This window comes from Fomitopsis serialis, assembly GCF_022376445.1.
Source record: "Fomitopsis serialis strain Sig1Antser10 chromosome Unknown B0H18scaffold_100, whole genome shotgun sequence".
In the NCBI taxonomy this organism is placed as follows: Eukaryota; Fungi; Basidiomycota; class Agaricomycetes; order Polyporales; family Fomitopsidaceae; genus Fomitopsis; species Fomitopsis serialis.
In genome coordinates this window covers 64,468-79,933 of record NW_025955060.1, presented here as the reverse complement: position 1 = coordinate 79,933, position 15,466 = coordinate 64,468, and the positions used below count along the sequence as shown (strand labels likewise).

Sequence of the window (15,466 nt, the reverse complement as noted above, 5' to 3'; positions counted from 1 at the left end):
CGCGCACCTTCTTTGCAGCGTGCGGCGACGGTGAGTGACTTTTTCAGGACGCCGAGGCATGCTACGCGTGCTCCTCCCACTGCTGCCGCTGCCGCTGCCACTCCCGCACCCACTACTACTATAACGCCGGCCTCAGGTCCAAATTCAGGTTCGGCAATGGGAGGCCGTCCGCCAGAGAGGCAGAAACGGATCAACGTCTACACCGGGATCGTCCCGGGCAAGCCGCGGGGGAACCTCTCCTTCGGGAAGCCCTCGAGCGCGACTGCGGGCGGTGCGGGCCCGACGAACACCGCACCGGGGCCGTCCAGCCCGGGCAAGAGTGCGTGGTCGATATTGCCACCGCCGGCGAGCAAGCAAAATGTGTTCGGTGGCGGTGGCGCAGGTAGGAGGGGGGTTTATCCAGGATCCAGACGGCTCTTCCCGCGGGCGAGCAAGAAGTCAAGCTTGCCTGTTGTGGAGGGGAGCCCCGTCAAGGGCGGCGCTGAGCCCGAGAGCGGTGTCGGGGAGGAGAAGGAGGAGGCAGTGAACGAGCAGGGCGCGTCGATCATCGCGCAGGCGGTCGAGCGAGAACGAGCGGACGCGGACAAGTCCGTGTGTGCAGATCCTGCGGGGTCGCTAGCTGAGTCGATTGTCGGCGAGGAAGAGCAAGTGGTGGACGAGTCGATGCCCCCTCCGCCGCTGCCTCACAAGGCGAGTACAGAAGACCCTTCACCGGGCGCTGCGAACGCACCGACGAGTGTCAAGCGCGACCCCTCCCGGCGCGCCTCCATCGCCCTCAAGCTCTTCCGCGAGTCACGCTCACAAACCCAGTCCGCTCAACCCTCCCCACGCACGCCCGTCCCCTCGTCCTCGACCGACCCGCCAGCCGGGCCCTCGACGGACTCGCCCGCCCTCGCGAAGCGGCATGCGCCGCCGTCGGCTTTCCACCACTTCAACCTTCGCCAGCGGCCGGAGCCGCGCAGCGCGCCGAGCGTGCTGCGGCGGTCTGGCTCGGGGTCTCACGTCTCCGGGCGCAAGGAGAAGGAAGACGGTGAGGGGAAGGGAAAGGGGAAGGACGAGGGAGGGATGCGCGGCGTGCTCAGGGAGTGCACGGTGTTCGTGGACGTGCGGACGGACGACGGGGACGACGCGGGAGGCCTGTTCGTGGACATGTTGGCGGACATGGGGGCGAAGGTGAGTCGCGTGCGCGGCGGCTCCGCGTGGGTGGCGGCTGGTCGACGGTGGACGGGTGCTGATGTTGTGGAAGGTCTTGACGCGCGTCGGGCAGACGTGCACGCATGTCGTCTTCAAGAACGGGCTGCTGAGCACGCTCACGCGTTACCGGTGCGGTTTGTCCGGATGCTCGCTCGCGCGCCGCTTCTCACACTGCGTGCTAGGTTATTGAAGGACCCACGCCCCCTAGTCGTTGGCATCGCGTGGGTCGTCGAGTGCGCGGAACAATGCACGCGCGTCGACGAGAGCAGATTCTTGATCAGCCTCGACGGAGTCAACGTTGCCGGCACACAGAAGGTGCGCTTCATCTACTGTCAACTGCATGATATGCTTTGGTGACCGGCCCGTTGTTCCTGCCCTTCTAGCGGCGACGATCCATGCTCCCTCGACAGTTCCACTCGCTGCAGTCCGCGGAGGCGGACGCAGCCTCGCCCGACAATGCCAGCCCGAATTTAGCCTTCGTGCCCCGCGTTACCAGCCCGACGATGGCGGCGGATGGCCAGCGGTCTTCCTCACGTAAGTACTTCTCGAGTCGTCTGCCGATGTTTGATGCTGAAAGCCAATTCCACTAGCTTCCGTCGTGGATACGGACGAGGCGAATCGTAGCGGCTCGAGCCTGAGCATGCACCCCTTGGAGAAGGCACGGAGTCGGCGGCTGCATGGGTCGTGAGCTTGGATGAATGATAATGACGATGATGATGACGGTACCGGTCGTGGAGACTTTTGCAGATGTACACTAACCTACACGTTATCTGGCATGCACGTAAGTTTATAGGCGTATTACTATTGAACACGGCGCGGGATTGCGGGGGGTTTTCGTCGATTTACGGTCATGAACGATTCTTTGTTTCACAGCCGCTCGACGGTACATTCACCCAGTGATGATTGTGGTTTAGTACAGGTGCTGTTAAGGGGTTCCCTGCACGTCGTCGAAAGCGTCGCCACATGTGCGCATTTTATTGGTATCTTTTATGCCTCCTTCGTTCGAAGCTTCGCGCGCACGCACGCGCCCGTCTCGGCGCGTTTGTCACTCTCGTGCACGAACTGCCAAACTCGTACCGAGACATCCAATGCCGGAAGGGGAGTCAACGGACGTCCAACGCCCCAGACGGGCGCTCACTCTTCCCTGTACAATACTTTGCTCTTACGGTAACATGCCTTCCTTCTCTGTCAATACATCGCTCCCTCAGGCCTCAGGCTTTGCAACTATCACGTCATGTCTCGCTCTTCACGTCTCTCGTCCGCCCCCTCCTTCACTCGTCACAGTTCGATTTCGAATATCGAGCTCTTCTACGTCTCCTCCTGCCAATGTTAGTTTTAAATGTCCCTCCTGGTCACGGTTTTCCCACGGGCTCCATGTACTTATACCGGGCCTGAATGCCATCCTGCTCATCGAATCTCCCCCGCCTACCGCGCGCCCGTTTTTATTCAAGCATTGCTCACGCATTCGAGTCGACGTGCCGCCTTCGGTGTTCGCACTGTTAGAGGATTGGGCAACATCGCGTCATCGTGATTAGTAAGCCATGACATGCTAATAATAGTCTGTGTTCACTAACTACTCTGTCGCAGGGCCCCTCTCATCCGCCGTCCTCTCACCATTTGAGCCCCAGCGCGTCCACCGATCGACTTCTCGAGATCTCACTACTTACCTGCACAAGTAGGGTGTGTTGCCTCGACGTATCGCGCGGTCATTCTCTTCCACAGACTAAGGTTGGTCAAGGCAATGGGGGTAAGCATCTTGAACAAGGCAAGATGGCCGAGCGGTCTAAGGCGCTGGAATCAGGTCATTTTATCCGCAAATTGGATTAATCCAGGAGAGGGCGTCGAGATCATAGTTGGAATGCGAGAGGACGAGGAGATCGAGGGCGGGGAGGGCACCGGCGCGGAGGAGCGAGAGCCAGGCGGATATGTAGCTGCATCCGACAAAGGTGAGGCGGTTGAGGTACGACCAGCCAGAGAGGATATGCGACGAGAGCTGCGAGTTGACGCGAATGAACGCTTCTACATTGGTGAGCGTGAGGTCGTTGAGCGGGCAGGCATTGAGTTGGAGGAGGACGTAGTCGATGGCGAACAGAGGGTGCCCGTCGATGTCTCCCACGGTCCAGAGCTCAGTGTGGCTGGTGTCCTCTGCGACGAACGTGAGGATATCGTACCTGTCGGCAGAGACGCGGACACGGGCAGTGGCGGGGATGCAGTCGTGGGGGATTGTTACAGAATCCAATATTGTGGGTATATGCGCAGGCGGGCGGGCGGGTGCACGCCCACCGACGGGGCGCACGAGAGGGCGGGGGCAGTGGGCGTGGCGAGGCGGCACGACACCACGCGACGCGATGATGCAAGGGCGGGCAGGCGTTGCGTGTGACGCGTCATGACGTAGAGGCGACGTGCGCGCGGCCGCGCGTATGTGGGCGTAGACGGTGGCGGTGCGCACAAAGGGGGACACGGGCAGATGGCGACTCGGAGGAGGCGCGTCGTAGAGAAGGCGCGTCGCGCACGGGACGCTACTGTGGTCGCGCAAGAAAGCGCGGGGCGGGCGCCCAAGGTCGCGCATCGCGGCAGGCAGTGAGACTCGGCGCTCGGGGGCGGGGCGACGTCGTGGACGGTTGCGCAGACGGCGATGACGCCGCTGATCGGGAGTGACAGGTGACGTGGCGGTGGTGGTGCGGTGGCGGCGGCGGGCGGCGGCGGGTGGCGCGCGGTGAGGTGGTGAGGCGATGGCGGCGCGCGACGAAGGCGGGAGTTGCCGGGGTTGACCGTGGACGGCGAACGCGCAGAGGGAGAGCGTAGCACTGCGCACGGAACAAGGGCGCGAGTTCGAATCTCGCTCTTGTCATTGGCTTTTGCCAAACGATGAGATGTGATCAAAATGTAATTGTTTCATTTTTCTGTAGTTCACGAGGTGCATCTTCGTTCGACCGATGTTGTTTCTTTATACGATGCTGGGCGAGGGGGTTCGAACTGGCGGCACATGTTAGACACATGTTAAGGGTGGGGGTTCGAATCCCCCTCTTGTCATGTTCCGGTAGCTTGCTGTTTTCTTTTGTTTTTGTACTGACTCGGACATACAGTAAGTACCTGAGGATCTGCGTCTGTGTGAAGCCGCCGTCGACACGCCGCTTGCCTCCACCACCCACCCTCTCCCATCGCCGCTCTTTGACCTCGTATGCGCACCAGTCATACCGACAACTATGGGCATCCACGGCCTCACAACATATCTGCGCGAGAGCAGGTCAGCGCTCGCCCATACCATTAGCTTCCCCAAGCAGCCCGGCCACCAGCCTCCAAAATCCACCACCATAGTTATTGATGGTTGGTCGTGAGTCTCCCGCTTGGCCATTCACGCTGGTCCCTCACCCATCCATACCTCCAGGTTCATCTTCGAGCTCGCTAGCTTGGCCGGGCTTCAATACATCTACGGCGGCGAGTACGAGGCGTTCTCCCGGCTGATCACGCAGGTCGTCACCGCCTGGAGGGCCGTCGGGCTACACGTCTGCTTCGTGTTCGACGGTGAGCTCCCAGCATCCCCATAATAACCATACCTGAGCACGTCTCACACAGGTGTCTACCCTGCCCTCAAGTTTCCCACTCTCGTGTCTCGCGCAAGGCAGACGACCATCCAAGTCGGCCTCCTCTTCTTCCGCACCTCCGCACAGGCCCGCTCGACCCCGCGCTTCCTCCGCGAAAACTCGCTTCTCCCGCCGCTCTCCTTCACCGTCTGCGTCCAGACGCTGCGCGATCTCGTCTCCTCGTCCGCAGCGCGGGCCGAGCCTCCCTGGCTCGAGGTCCACTTTGCAGACGAGGAAGGAGACCCGTACGCCGTCGCCGTCGCTGCGCGCCTGAACGCCTACGTCGTCGGGCGCGACTCGGACTTTGTCGTTCTCAACGCGGACGGCTACCAGGGGTACATCCCCCTCGATGAAATGATCTGGCTCGCGGAGCCTGCGTCTGCCGCGGCCTCGGACGCGGGGAGCGTCCTGAGCTCCACGGATGGTGACGATGACGTCGACCCGAGCGGCTTCAAGACCGTGCGCAAGTCCAAGACCCGCAAACGCGAGGCGGAGAACCCGCTCGTCGGGCGCGGCATCATCCCTCCCGCATCCACTGCCTCAGGTGACACCACCCTCGCGCTTGTCTGCAACGTCTACTCCCCCACCGCGCTCGCGACCACTCTCCAGCTCCCCGTCTCGCTCCTCCCCCTCCTCGGCGCGCTCGTCGGGAACGACTTTACTGGCGGTGTCGACGGCGCCCCCCGCCACGCACTGCATGCCCTCTTCTTCGAGCGGCAGCTCACCCTCCCGCAGCGCATCACCCGTGTCGCGGGCACGCTCCGCTCCCTCCTGGACCCGGACCAGAAACGCAAGCGCAAGCGGCCGATCGGGAGCGTCATGGAGCTCATCGACGCCGCGGTGCACGCGCTCCTCCTCCGCCCGCCCGACACGATGGGCTCGGGCGAGCTTGACGCGATCGTCGAACGCATCGTCGAGGCGACGCTTCAGTACGCGATCCCGCGTAGTGACGAGGATGATATGGGACCAGGACCGAACGGGGCGTGGCCGTGTCCCCTGCATGGCGCCGGAGCGTGTCGGCTCGTCGATTTCCTCTCTCCGCCTCGGGCGGTAGCGGACGGGCTGCCAGAGCCCCCGATCAACACCGACCGCGCGCGCGTCGGCGAGCTGTACGTGGGCGCATACCGCCGCGGTGAGCTCTCCCCGCGCGCACTCGACGTGTTGAGCACCGGCACGGCCTGGCCACGAATCGCACTCGAGGATCCCGACAAGGAGAGCGTGTCAAAGAGTGTTGCACGTGCGATCCGTCAGTGGGGCTACGCCGTACTCGATGCGGGCGTCGGGCTGCCCGCGCCCCCAGCGGAGAGCGAGCAGGCGAGGGAAAACGGTGCGGTAGACTCGGACGACGAGCTCGTGGACGTGGTGGAAGAGAACTCGGACGACGAAGACCCGCTATCTCCGCTCCGGGATGCCCTCGAGCGGCTGGACAACCCTGCGGCAGACTCTGCGCGCACGTCCGCTCTGTCCCCGCTCGTGCCACCGCGCCCGAAGGTCGTCACGGAGTACGTGCGCCGCGGTACGCGCCTCGCACCTGAAGAGGTGACTGTGCCGCTCTTCAGCGACCTCCTGGAGGAGTTTTCCATCGCTGCTCCGGAGAGCCAGCAGAAGCCGGGGACGCCCTTGCCCGTGCAGCTCTGGCCGGAGGAACTCCGCCTTACGTTCCTCCTGCGCGCGCTCGGCTCGGACACGCCTAGTGTTCGTACTCTACACGGTGCACGGCTCGTTGCCGTCCTCGCGGTGCGCTGGGTGGTTGCGCGGATGCATGCCCGTGCGGATGCGAACCCCACACAGAGGGAGAAGCAAATCGAGCGTTGGACCCGCGAGGAGGTCCGCGCGTTCCTCTCTGCGTTCTCGTGGCCGCGACCATCCACCGCGCGCGCGAACGGAAAGACGAGAGCATCCGAGGCAGACGACGTCCCCGGGGAGAACGACGAGCCCGAGCCCGAGCCCGTCCCCATCGAGGAACGGAACATCCAGCTCGTCACCCAGGTAAGCCTCGCGGGCGACGCGGTCGAGCACTTCGCGCAGCTCCTCCTGCTCGGCGGCCTCACACCCAACCCCATGCTCTATTTTTCCGGCCTGCGGTTCCACACCGCGTTGACGTCCCAGCCGAACGATGTCACTAGCACCTCGGATGACGATGAGATCTTGAGTATTTGTCTTGAGGGTCTGGAGTCCGCTCTCATGATCAAACCATCGAAGGCGAAGAAAAAGCGCAAGGGAGGCGCGAGTGGCGAGGCTCCATCCACGGCGCCGCCGCTGCAACAGGGCCAGCGGCGTGGTCGCGCGCAGGCGGGGAATATGTACGATGTGTTGGCGGCGATGAGTGCGTGACGGTATTTATTGATAATCTTGATGTAGCGATACCAATGTAAGGTGTAAGATATGTCGGACTGGTTGGGGTACAGTACGCTGTGCTGTGTTACTTGCTATTGATGCTGTGTACGGCTATGTATCTCCAAAGCAAAGTCAGTACCGTGAATTTCAGGGGCTCATGTGCATCCAAGACACAGCGCGAACAAGCAGGTGATACTGGTACACCTTACATGGCACATGAATTTGAACTTCGTACATAAGCGCAGTCATGATATGGTGACTCTTTCAGCTTTAGAATGGCCACCCGGGGCGCCTGGTCACTACGGGGCTCTTGAGAAAACTCTCGCCACCCTCCGGAGATGGGGACAAAGGAGGTACAACGAGCAGCCCAACCTAGTCCGTCCGTCGCTGTTAGTGATGCACTCCGAAGGTGAGTACGAAACTGCCTACCCCGATGAACTGCATCAGGCGGTTCAGATTCTCCTCGCGCGCAGCCCCGCCCGGCGACAGCGGACTCGCGGCCGCTGCGTCGGTGCATTCCTCTATGCCATACGCTTGGAGGAGCGAGATTACCTCTTGGGCGCTGAGCTTGAAGAGGCCGTTGAGGCGTGGAGGGAAGAAGGCGGGGCATTTGGGGAGCTCGAGCACTCCGGCGGCGAGCGGCGGTAGGAGGTGGGAGAGCTGCCCGTCGCCGGCGGGCGAGGGTGAGTGCAGCAACGAGTTCCTTCTCTTAGCGTCACTGAAGAGCGGACATACCGCACTGAGCAGAGATGATAGCGAAGTAGATGTATGGTCTTACGAGTTGTGCAGTTGGATCTTCACCTGCAGGATGCGCCGTTTGTACTCGTTGACTTCGTTTTTGAGCTCGTTCGGGATCTGTACGTTGAGCTGCAAGCGGCTTCATCGGCATGTTCGCTGGCATGCACGGTGTACGTTACCTGGTAGTCGACTCGCCGGGGGACCTCCTTGCTCACGATCTCCGCCACGATGCCGTTCACTCTGGCGTTCAGCCACTTCTCGCGCTGCTCCTTCACGTTCGCGGCGAGGGCCTCCTGAAGCTCCTTCATGCGATCGTCCTGCTTCTTCTGCCGCTCCTTGAGCTGCTCGCCTGTCTCATGGATCTGCATCCCGACCCTGTCATGCGCGTTCATCCGGCTCATGTACACAACGGCCTACCTCACGAGCTGCTTCGATCCTCGGGCACAACGAGGCGACGCTCACAGTTTGTTTACCCAACGAGTCGAATGTGCTTCCGAGCGTCGTGAGCGTAAGCTTCATTGTCGACAGCAGCTCGTTGACCGCCAGAAGCTCCGGGTTCTGGCTAGCAGTAGCCTGTCCATCGGCATTGGGTGGCGAGGTTGGGGAGGACGCAGGGGGGCCCCCTGAGCCCTGGCCACCCTGGCCTCCTTGCGATAGATTGCCGTTGCGTCGGTTATCGCCCATATTCTGCGCGTTGTTCTGCATAGATGAGCCCTGAGGATGGAGATGTCCCTCCGTCTATGCCTGTGCATATAAGCTCGCGGGTATCTTCTGTTCACGGCAGGCTCCGTGGACACGGCGCATCCTCGAGGACTGCGAGAAGCCTTCTCGACGTGACATGGGACCGGGCGAACGTGGTTTCGTACCACAGAGTTTCCTTCTTCGTGGACGGCGCGCGCGCGTTCTCTGCAACGTGTTCGCTGCGAGGACTATGCTCGAGATAAGATCAGTCTGGAAGAAGCATGCGGTTCCGAATTGTCGGTGTGCCCTCCTGCTTTACGACACGCTGAGGCCCTGGAAAGACGCAGCTGCGAATATCGCTGATCAGGCTACGGCGTGGGTCGCTTTAGGGATCAATAACGTACCGTTGACAGAACGAGGGGTTCATGCCATGAGTATCTGCCGTATTATAGTGGCAATTCGCTCAGTGCGTACGGCATAGCAGCCTCGATGCATGGTGCCGTACTACCAGCTAGCTGGTCTACGAGACTGTCAATTTTCCGTGGACGCATGGAAGACTAGACACATGTATAGCACGTCTACCGCTCCAGGCTGACCACTCTGTGCCCCGAGGACAATCGGAATAGGATGCGAGCACAGTTATGGAGACCACAGGCGATATGGAGGGTCACTGCTTGCCCGGGGCAAGGATGGATTTGACGCTGCACATGAGTCGGCGAGCGACGACGTGTTCGTCGTCCCATGTGTAGCCGACGAGAGGAAACTCACGGTACTCAGCGTCTTCCACCAAGCCGCTCCTACTTACTCCCATCCACAACATCCCAATCGTGCCCAGCCCTCGATCGTTCCTCATAATCGCACAGGTTCACTCACTGAGTGCAGCAGCCAGACCGTCCTAGGTAATGTTGAACGTCTTGCAGAGCCATGCTGATATTGTTGCCGTCGGTCATGATATCTGCATGCCTTATGTTGTGGCTTGCCGTACATGGAGTCGAAGCCTGAGCATCGCAATACGTCCTCCTCCGAGTCGATGCTCGTAGTGCCTTGACGGCTAGAAGAGGTGAACAGTGGCGATGAAAACCACAGAATGAAGGTCGCCCCAAGCTCCCAGTTCCGTCAAAGTGCGCAGCCTGCGACTTGAGGTTTCTTGTGCTGCTGTGCCCGTAGGATGCGGTGCCTGCCGGAACCTCAGGCGCACAGCATTATGGCGCTGTGGGCGTATCGGACAGACGTGTCCAAGCGTCGGTCGAGTCACCACTATTCGTCGACACGCAGCATATGCCCCAGGAACAATGCTTCAGTCAACAAACTGTGGTCCAGCCAAGGTCCAGCCCGCTTCTGTTCCTGTTGTAACGTGCGTTATGGCCTTCTTGTCCCCGAAAGCTCCATAGGCGCCAGCCCTTGCACTGCCTATTGTCAGCACTGAAAAGGACGGTTGCGACGCGCTCTCGTTTCAGCACCTCCTTTCACATTTCCCCTCGACACACGCAATGGGCCGTCTGGACACTGGTCACCCAACCCGCCCACGGTCGCGCACCCGAGACCCGCGCGTCGTGACTTACCGGTACAAGGAGAAGATGGTCTACGTTACACCCGCGGACACATACGAGGTATGCACGGACATTCGCTGTGGCCCAGATGACCTTCATCACAAGCCGATGCCCACAGCAAGCCGTCCAGTTCGCGCGAGAGGTCTTCCCCGACGACCTGCGCCACATCCACCCCCAACAGCTGTCCTTCACGATCATCTCGAACACGCCCAAGGGCAAGCGCACGGTGCAGATCTCGCCCATGGCCTGGAAGGCCGTCGTCGGCACGCTCGCGTGCTACGAGATCATCGACCTCAACGTGCACCCCGAGATCATCCTCGAGGACGAGCGCGAAGGCGACTACGAGGACATCGTCTCGGTCGAGGAGCTCAAGTCGTCCTCGCCGTTCTTGCACCCCAACGACGCGCTGCCAAAATCCCGCACCCCGTCCCCGGCGCGTCGCTCGCCCAGTCCGTCGGCGATGGGCCAGGTCAAGGGGTGGCTCGAAAAGGTCCTGCCGTGACCTCGCGCCCTGCCAGATGTGTATGGTGGGAAGCATGGACCACGACTTTTGGTGGACGATCGCCTTTGTATCTTGTGGCGTCGACCGTATACCCTTGTCTTTTTAGTGCTACGTTGGAACCCTGCTTACGGACTGTCGGTGGCTGCCTGGACTGAGACAGATATGTAGAGAACTCGGCTCGGTTTACTCTCGCTCATACTTAATGAATCTTGTAATGTGCTTGTATTACCTCTAGTCGCCATAGGCTGGTCTGTGGCATGTAGCATTATGTAGAACTATCATCTTGTAATCGGCTGTACCAATCGGAGTACTGTCGCACACATACAGTGTTATTACCAGACCGCGCTAGCGCATGCCAGCATTCGATCATTCAATGTACGCAACTGCTCTGCACAAAATCGTATAACTTGCATACCAATGAGCAACTCCCCGACCACCGACGAAACCACTCACCCCGACGTCGCACGTCCTACGGCCTACTATGACGCAACAACGCCTTGCTCCTGAACGTCGCATTGTACTGCAACAGGTTGTTGATGTCCCTCACCCAATCATCCTCCTTCCCCGGGCCCACCCCTTCGCCATCCTGTATCTCCTCAGGATCCGCGATCGACGACCGGTTGATGCAGGGGATGGGGTATTTCGACGCCTGCACGGTGACCGCCTCTCCGGGCCCGAGGACGTGCGACGTCTGCCCGTCGAGGGCGAGCCCGGCGGAGGCGCGGCTGCGCTCGCTCACCTGCATCAGCGCGGACGGTCAGCGCAGGGCGGCGTCGTTAGTGTTAGGTTTAGGGTGCTTACGCGGAGCGTGACCGAGGACGAGGACGGGAAGACGAGCGGGCGGAAGGAGAGGCTGCGCGGGCAGATGGGCGTCAGGACGAGCGCGCTCAGGGACGGGTGGACGATGGGCCCGCCGGCGGAGAGCGAGTACGCCGTGGACCCTGTCGGCGTGGAGACGATGAGGCCGTCGGACTGCGCAGGTCAGTGTGATGCGGGGATGCAGGGGCGAGGGCGATGCGTACCACAGCCTCGGTGAGGTGCTGCCCGTCGACGTATATGTCGATCGTGTTGAGGTGCGGACTTGCGCCGCGGTGCAGCGCGATCTCGTTCATGACCTGCCAGTCTTTGGGCGAGGATTAGTATGCTCGTCCGAGACGCACGGCGCACTTACAGACCTTGCGCTTGCCCCTCCAGCCGCTCCCCGTCGCAGCCGTGAAACCGGCATGAGAGCCGCATACGGTGAAGCACAGTCGCGCGGCCGGCGAAGGCGCTGTCGAGCGCTTTGGCGTAGTCGTCGATGTCTGGGTGCGCGATGAGGAGCCGCGCACAGGCCGGGATAGACACTCACGGAAAGGGAGCAGGAAGCCGAGCGTGCCCATCGAGAAACTCAGCACCGGCGGCACTGCGCCTACTTTGAATAGAGACGATGCGTGGAGGATGGTGCCGTCGCCGCCTAGCGTGACTACGAGGTTGATCTTCTCGGCCTCAGGCCCTGCAGCATCCTGTGAGTCTTCGTGTGTTTAGGGTGGGGAGGGAATGACCTGGTCGCCAGATCTCGACGCCTGGGGGAATGTCGGGTCTGTCTTCGTGGAAGACACGGACGTCGGGATACCTTTCGCGGAGGTACCTGTGGAACGTGATGAACTGGCGGCTTCGCGAGCAGAAGGCCGACGACGCACGCAAGCAAGTTGTCAATGGCGTCGACGACGAGCTTCGTCCGGTGCTTGTTCACTAGAAGAACGGCTCTTGGTGTGTCGTGCTTGAGACGGCTGTCTTGGGTCTGGAGTGAGCAATGAAACCAGAGCGCAGGAGCTGAAATACATACGTAGCGAACGCACGGGTCTGTTTGCGCACGAAGCCCGTCGATGTTGTCTGAAGGATGCCGTGCAGGCTATGGCTTGGCGTTGTGGACCGCCATGGGTGATGGCTACGAGCGATGACAGAGGCCGCACGGTGTGTAGAGCGCAGAGACATCACTCGGTCGCCGAACACAGGGCAGGAGGGGAACGAGAACGAGGAGGACAAGAGGAGGAGGAGGAGAACATTCACTGAATCACTGCAGCCGTGTACAACGTTATCACGTGACGACTTTCTTGAACACGTCCGCCACTCGTTTCTCGCTCTCTGGGCTCTCAGAGTCTACATCAACCTTAGGCTTCAGCTTCAGTGACCATGACTGTCCTAAAGATCCCCACCATAATTCAATCCCTTATTGATATCTAGGCAACTTCTTGTACGACGACAATGAAACAGCCGAATAAGTCACACTATCAATCTAAGGTCTCAGTGTGTCAGTCATTATTATTCGCCGGGTACATATCACACGGTGAGCTACAAAAGAGTAAGAGGCTTACTTGCGTACAACACACGGCCAATGCAATGTGAGACTTCTTGAGACGTGGATGTAGCATCTTTGCGCACTCTACATATCGGCAAAAGCCCACTGAAACCCGGGAGTTGTTTGACTTGACTCTCGCCAATGTGTGAATCACACATGTTCGTTCGCTGTTTTTTGACATACCGGTACGCACTGCATGTGCCAGCAAAGGTTCTGGTGCAACCATCGGCGACCACCGCCTTCAGAAAAGGAACGTGAGGGGGTAAGATGATACTACGCGTCCCCGTCACTGCAGGTTTACTCCAGCGACGCTGGAGTCGACGCAGTGTCGGGACCAATACCTGGTAGGGAGACTGCAATACCAGATAATGGTTTATGTGAGTATGCAATGTGCCAAGCAAAGCATGAAGCAGCACTTGGACCCACTCATAACAAGCTGCCGTCGTGAGACCAACCGTGGTGACACATCCTCCGTACTAGCATCCGAGTACAGGCTTCTTCCGACTCACCTCCGGAAGGCAGACTCGGTGGAGGCTGGGTACGCTGAATCAGTACTCACTGACCTCAAGTCCGCATGGATGTCTTGACCTGCTATATACGCTTCCGAACATCGCACCAGCACAGTTCCATCCTTGACTGATGACATTGGCTCTAATAGTCACAGTAAGTTCAAGTCCGAACCTCGGTGGAATCTTTGAGTCATCCCGGGAGCCGGGATTGCTCAGATATCTGTGAGTAGTCTGACTGAAACGGATGTATGATTGATCGGGACAGCACAAGCTACATACGAGATTCGCTCTTGCCCCAGCGTCGTATGGTACAGCTTCAAGCCGCAGGCCGGGTCAGCCGTCTCCGCAGAGCTACAGTGCCATCGTGCTTCGCGACGTGGGCCGATCGACGACGGCGTCGCGAATTCCCCGTATGGCTTGAGATCGGACAGAGCCTTACAGCGCAGGCACCAAACGCCGCGACTTCTCGTCCACCATGCAAAACAGCAGAAGGTTGCTGAGCGCGCACTGTCATCGGACGTGCACTGTCGCCGGTAAACAGCAGATCCGTCGACCACGCCAACCACGGTCACCCCAGCTTCGTCCACCACTTCTCCGTCTTCACTGCTGTCTCCTTCCGCTTGACGACCGTCGACAATCCCGAGCTGACGCCCTTCCGGCCACCACCCGGGAACTCGCGGGTAACAGACACTTGGCTGGTCGACGTGGAGGGTGCTTCTCCTGGCTCAGACGCGGCACGCTTCCGCTTCGTCGCCTTCGTCTTCGTCTTGGTATGTGGGTGACCGTCTGGGCGCTGGCCCTTCTCCCATTCTTTGCGGTGCAGACGATAAACCGCCATGGTCGCCCGGGCGTCCGTTACCTAGGGCGCAGCCAGTTGAGTCGATTGTAGGAGACAGCGGAAGGGGAGAAACGCACACTTGAGTGTTCCCCGGCTTGGATCGCCACGCCGAGCTCCTGCTGGACGAGATTCCTGAGAGCAGCCCGCTTCGTCTTGACGAGCGCGTGTTTGTGCGCGTACACCTGGGTGTCGCGAGTTTGTTGTCGTGGATGGGAGAGGAAAAGAACCTAGGGCGAGTGTCAGTGAATGTGACCGAAGTGAAAGGATGGATCCTGCCTTGAGGTCGTTATGGAGCGCGTGCCCTACTAGTATGCGATCCTTGAGAAGGTCGGAGACTATCTTCTGCACCTCAGGGAACGGTGTGGCTGGTGGTGAGGAAACGATATATATCAGCGCGCGTCGCTATGATGTGGAACAGCAAGTGAGGGCGTACCGTCAATCATGTCGCTAGGCCGGATGCCGCTGAACTGCGTCCTGTAATCTACCACCCGCTCTCGCTGGCGCACAAATACGTCCAACAGGACGTGTCCGTAGAAGTTCACGATGCTGACGCGTGCTAACGAGGACTCTAGTCCTTCGGGCCCGACACCGACCATTTCGCAGTCGAGTGCCAGGTACTTGCCCGGTCTGACACAATACAGCAGTCAAAATAGTTTGGAAGGTGTGAAGCATGCGTGCTCACTGTTGGTGGGTGGGAGAGTATTTGAGTTCGCCTGCGATCATCTTGCGGAGGACGGACTTTGATTCTCCACCGTGGTCTTCGTCGTCTGCCGCTATGGATGGAGTGGGGGTGATGGAACGAGCGGACGCGGCATCTGTGCCGCGAACAAAGGAGACCTCGGATGCTCGTTCGCTTTCATGCCAAGTTTTCCGCTTCTTCTTGGGCGGTGGTGTATCCGACTTGCTCAAGTCGGATGTGGATGGTGCTAAGGGGAATCGCTGGACAAACGAGGACTGTTCAGGAGAGAAACATTCGTTCGCCTTCACAGATTATCGCACCTTCTTCAAAGCGAGCCAGTTCGAAGATGGCTTTTGCGCAGTGGTTGTCTGACGAGACATGGTCGGCGGATGAGGATCGCAGTCCTGTACTCGCTTACTTACCTGCTCACAAGGAGATTAGGATCCAGTGTATTCCGCAATTTGCTTCACTGACTGTGGGAAACATCGCTTAGCGGCGGCCCCCAAAGACTCTGTT

The 15,466-nt window shown here is 60.0% G+C and overlaps 7 protein-coding genes across 7 annotated transcripts; 3 read left to right on the top strand and 4 right to left on the bottom strand.

Moving 5' to 3' along the window:
- Positions 1 to 1,170: 1,170 nt before the first annotated feature.
- B0H18DRAFT_1034247 (uncharacterized protein) lies at positions 1,171 to 2,163 on the top strand. The gene is made up of 4 exons (XM_048030231.1): positions 1,171 to 1,323; positions 1,377 to 1,509; positions 1,578 to 1,728; positions 1,785 to 2,163. Exons 1-4 carry the CDS (start codon positions 1,235 to 1,237, stop codon positions 1,880 to 1,882), a joined length of 471 nt encoding a protein of 156 aa, XP_047888418.1. The 5' UTR covers positions 1,171 to 1,234; the 3' UTR covers positions 1,883 to 2,163.
- A 569-nt stretch (positions 2,164 to 2,732) lies between these two features.
- Positions 2,733 to 3,763, bottom strand: B0H18DRAFT_1214563 (uncharacterized protein; the record flags this gene model as incomplete). Its single annotated transcript, XM_048036582.1, has 1 exon — positions 2,733 to 3,763. One exon carries the CDS (start codon positions 3,761 to 3,763, stop codon positions 3,002 to 3,004), a length of 762 nt encoding a protein of 253 aa, XP_047888417.1. The 3' UTR covers positions 2,733 to 3,001.
- Positions 3,764 to 4,400: 637 nt separating this feature from the next.
- Positions 4,401 to 7,112, top strand: B0H18DRAFT_883654 (uncharacterized protein; the record flags this gene model as incomplete). The annotated part of the gene is made up of 3 exons (XM_048040988.1): positions 4,401 to 4,528; positions 4,583 to 4,719; positions 4,771 to 7,112. The coding sequence occupies 3 exons, from the start codon at positions 4,401 to 4,403 to the stop codon at positions 7,110 to 7,112; spliced, it is 2,607 nt and encodes an 868-aa protein (XP_047888416.1).
- Positions 7,113 to 7,248: 136 nt separating this feature from the next.
- Positions 7,249 to 8,851, bottom strand: B0H18DRAFT_34540 (uncharacterized protein). Its single transcript, XM_048037680.1, has 5 exons — positions 8,271 to 8,851; positions 8,033 to 8,215; positions 7,894 to 7,982; positions 7,545 to 7,833; positions 7,249 to 7,487 (listed from the first exon to the last, which is right to left on the bottom strand). The coding sequence occupies exons 1-5, from the start codon at positions 8,556 to 8,558 to the stop codon at positions 7,386 to 7,388; spliced, it is 951 nt and encodes a 316-aa protein (XP_047888415.1). The 5' UTR covers positions 8,559 to 8,851; the 3' UTR covers positions 7,249 to 7,385.
- A 1,233-nt stretch (positions 8,852 to 10,084) lies between these two features.
- On the top strand, positions 10,085 to 10,385 carry B0H18DRAFT_830851 (uncharacterized protein; the record flags this gene model as incomplete). Its single annotated transcript, XM_048039391.1, has 2 exons — positions 10,085 to 10,144; positions 10,203 to 10,385. Coding segments are annotated over 2 exons (243 nt in total), but the record flags the coding sequence as incomplete, so codon positions are not given.
- Positions 10,386 to 10,874: 489 nt separating this feature from the next.
- On the bottom strand, positions 10,875 to 12,614 carry B0H18DRAFT_34623 (ATP-NAD kinase). Its single transcript, XM_048037682.1, has 9 exons — positions 12,412 to 12,614; positions 12,266 to 12,355; positions 12,128 to 12,213; positions 11,935 to 12,078; positions 11,762 to 11,887; positions 11,609 to 11,709; positions 11,388 to 11,558; positions 11,040 to 11,325; positions 10,875 to 10,992 (listed from the first exon to the last, which is right to left on the bottom strand). Exons 1-8 carry the CDS (start codon positions 12,558 to 12,560, stop codon positions 11,056 to 11,058), a joined length of 1,137 nt encoding a protein of 378 aa, XP_047888413.1. The 5' UTR covers positions 12,561 to 12,614; the 3' UTR covers positions 10,875 to 10,992; positions 11,040 to 11,055.
- A 1,177-nt stretch (positions 12,615 to 13,791) lies between these two features.
- On the bottom strand, positions 13,792 to 15,356 carry B0H18DRAFT_1034199 (ribonuclease H-like domain-containing protein). The gene is made up of 7 exons (XM_048030230.1): positions 15,271 to 15,356; positions 14,954 to 15,210; positions 14,705 to 14,898; positions 14,548 to 14,636; positions 14,349 to 14,498; positions 13,958 to 14,292; positions 13,792 to 13,867 (listed from the first exon to the last, which is right to left on the bottom strand). The coding sequence occupies exons 1-6, from the start codon at positions 15,328 to 15,330 to the stop codon at positions 14,002 to 14,004; spliced, it is 1,041 nt and encodes a 346-aa protein (XP_047888412.1). The 5' UTR covers positions 15,331 to 15,356; the 3' UTR covers positions 13,792 to 13,867; positions 13,958 to 14,001.
- Between the last annotated feature and the right edge of the window lie 110 nt (positions 15,357 to 15,466).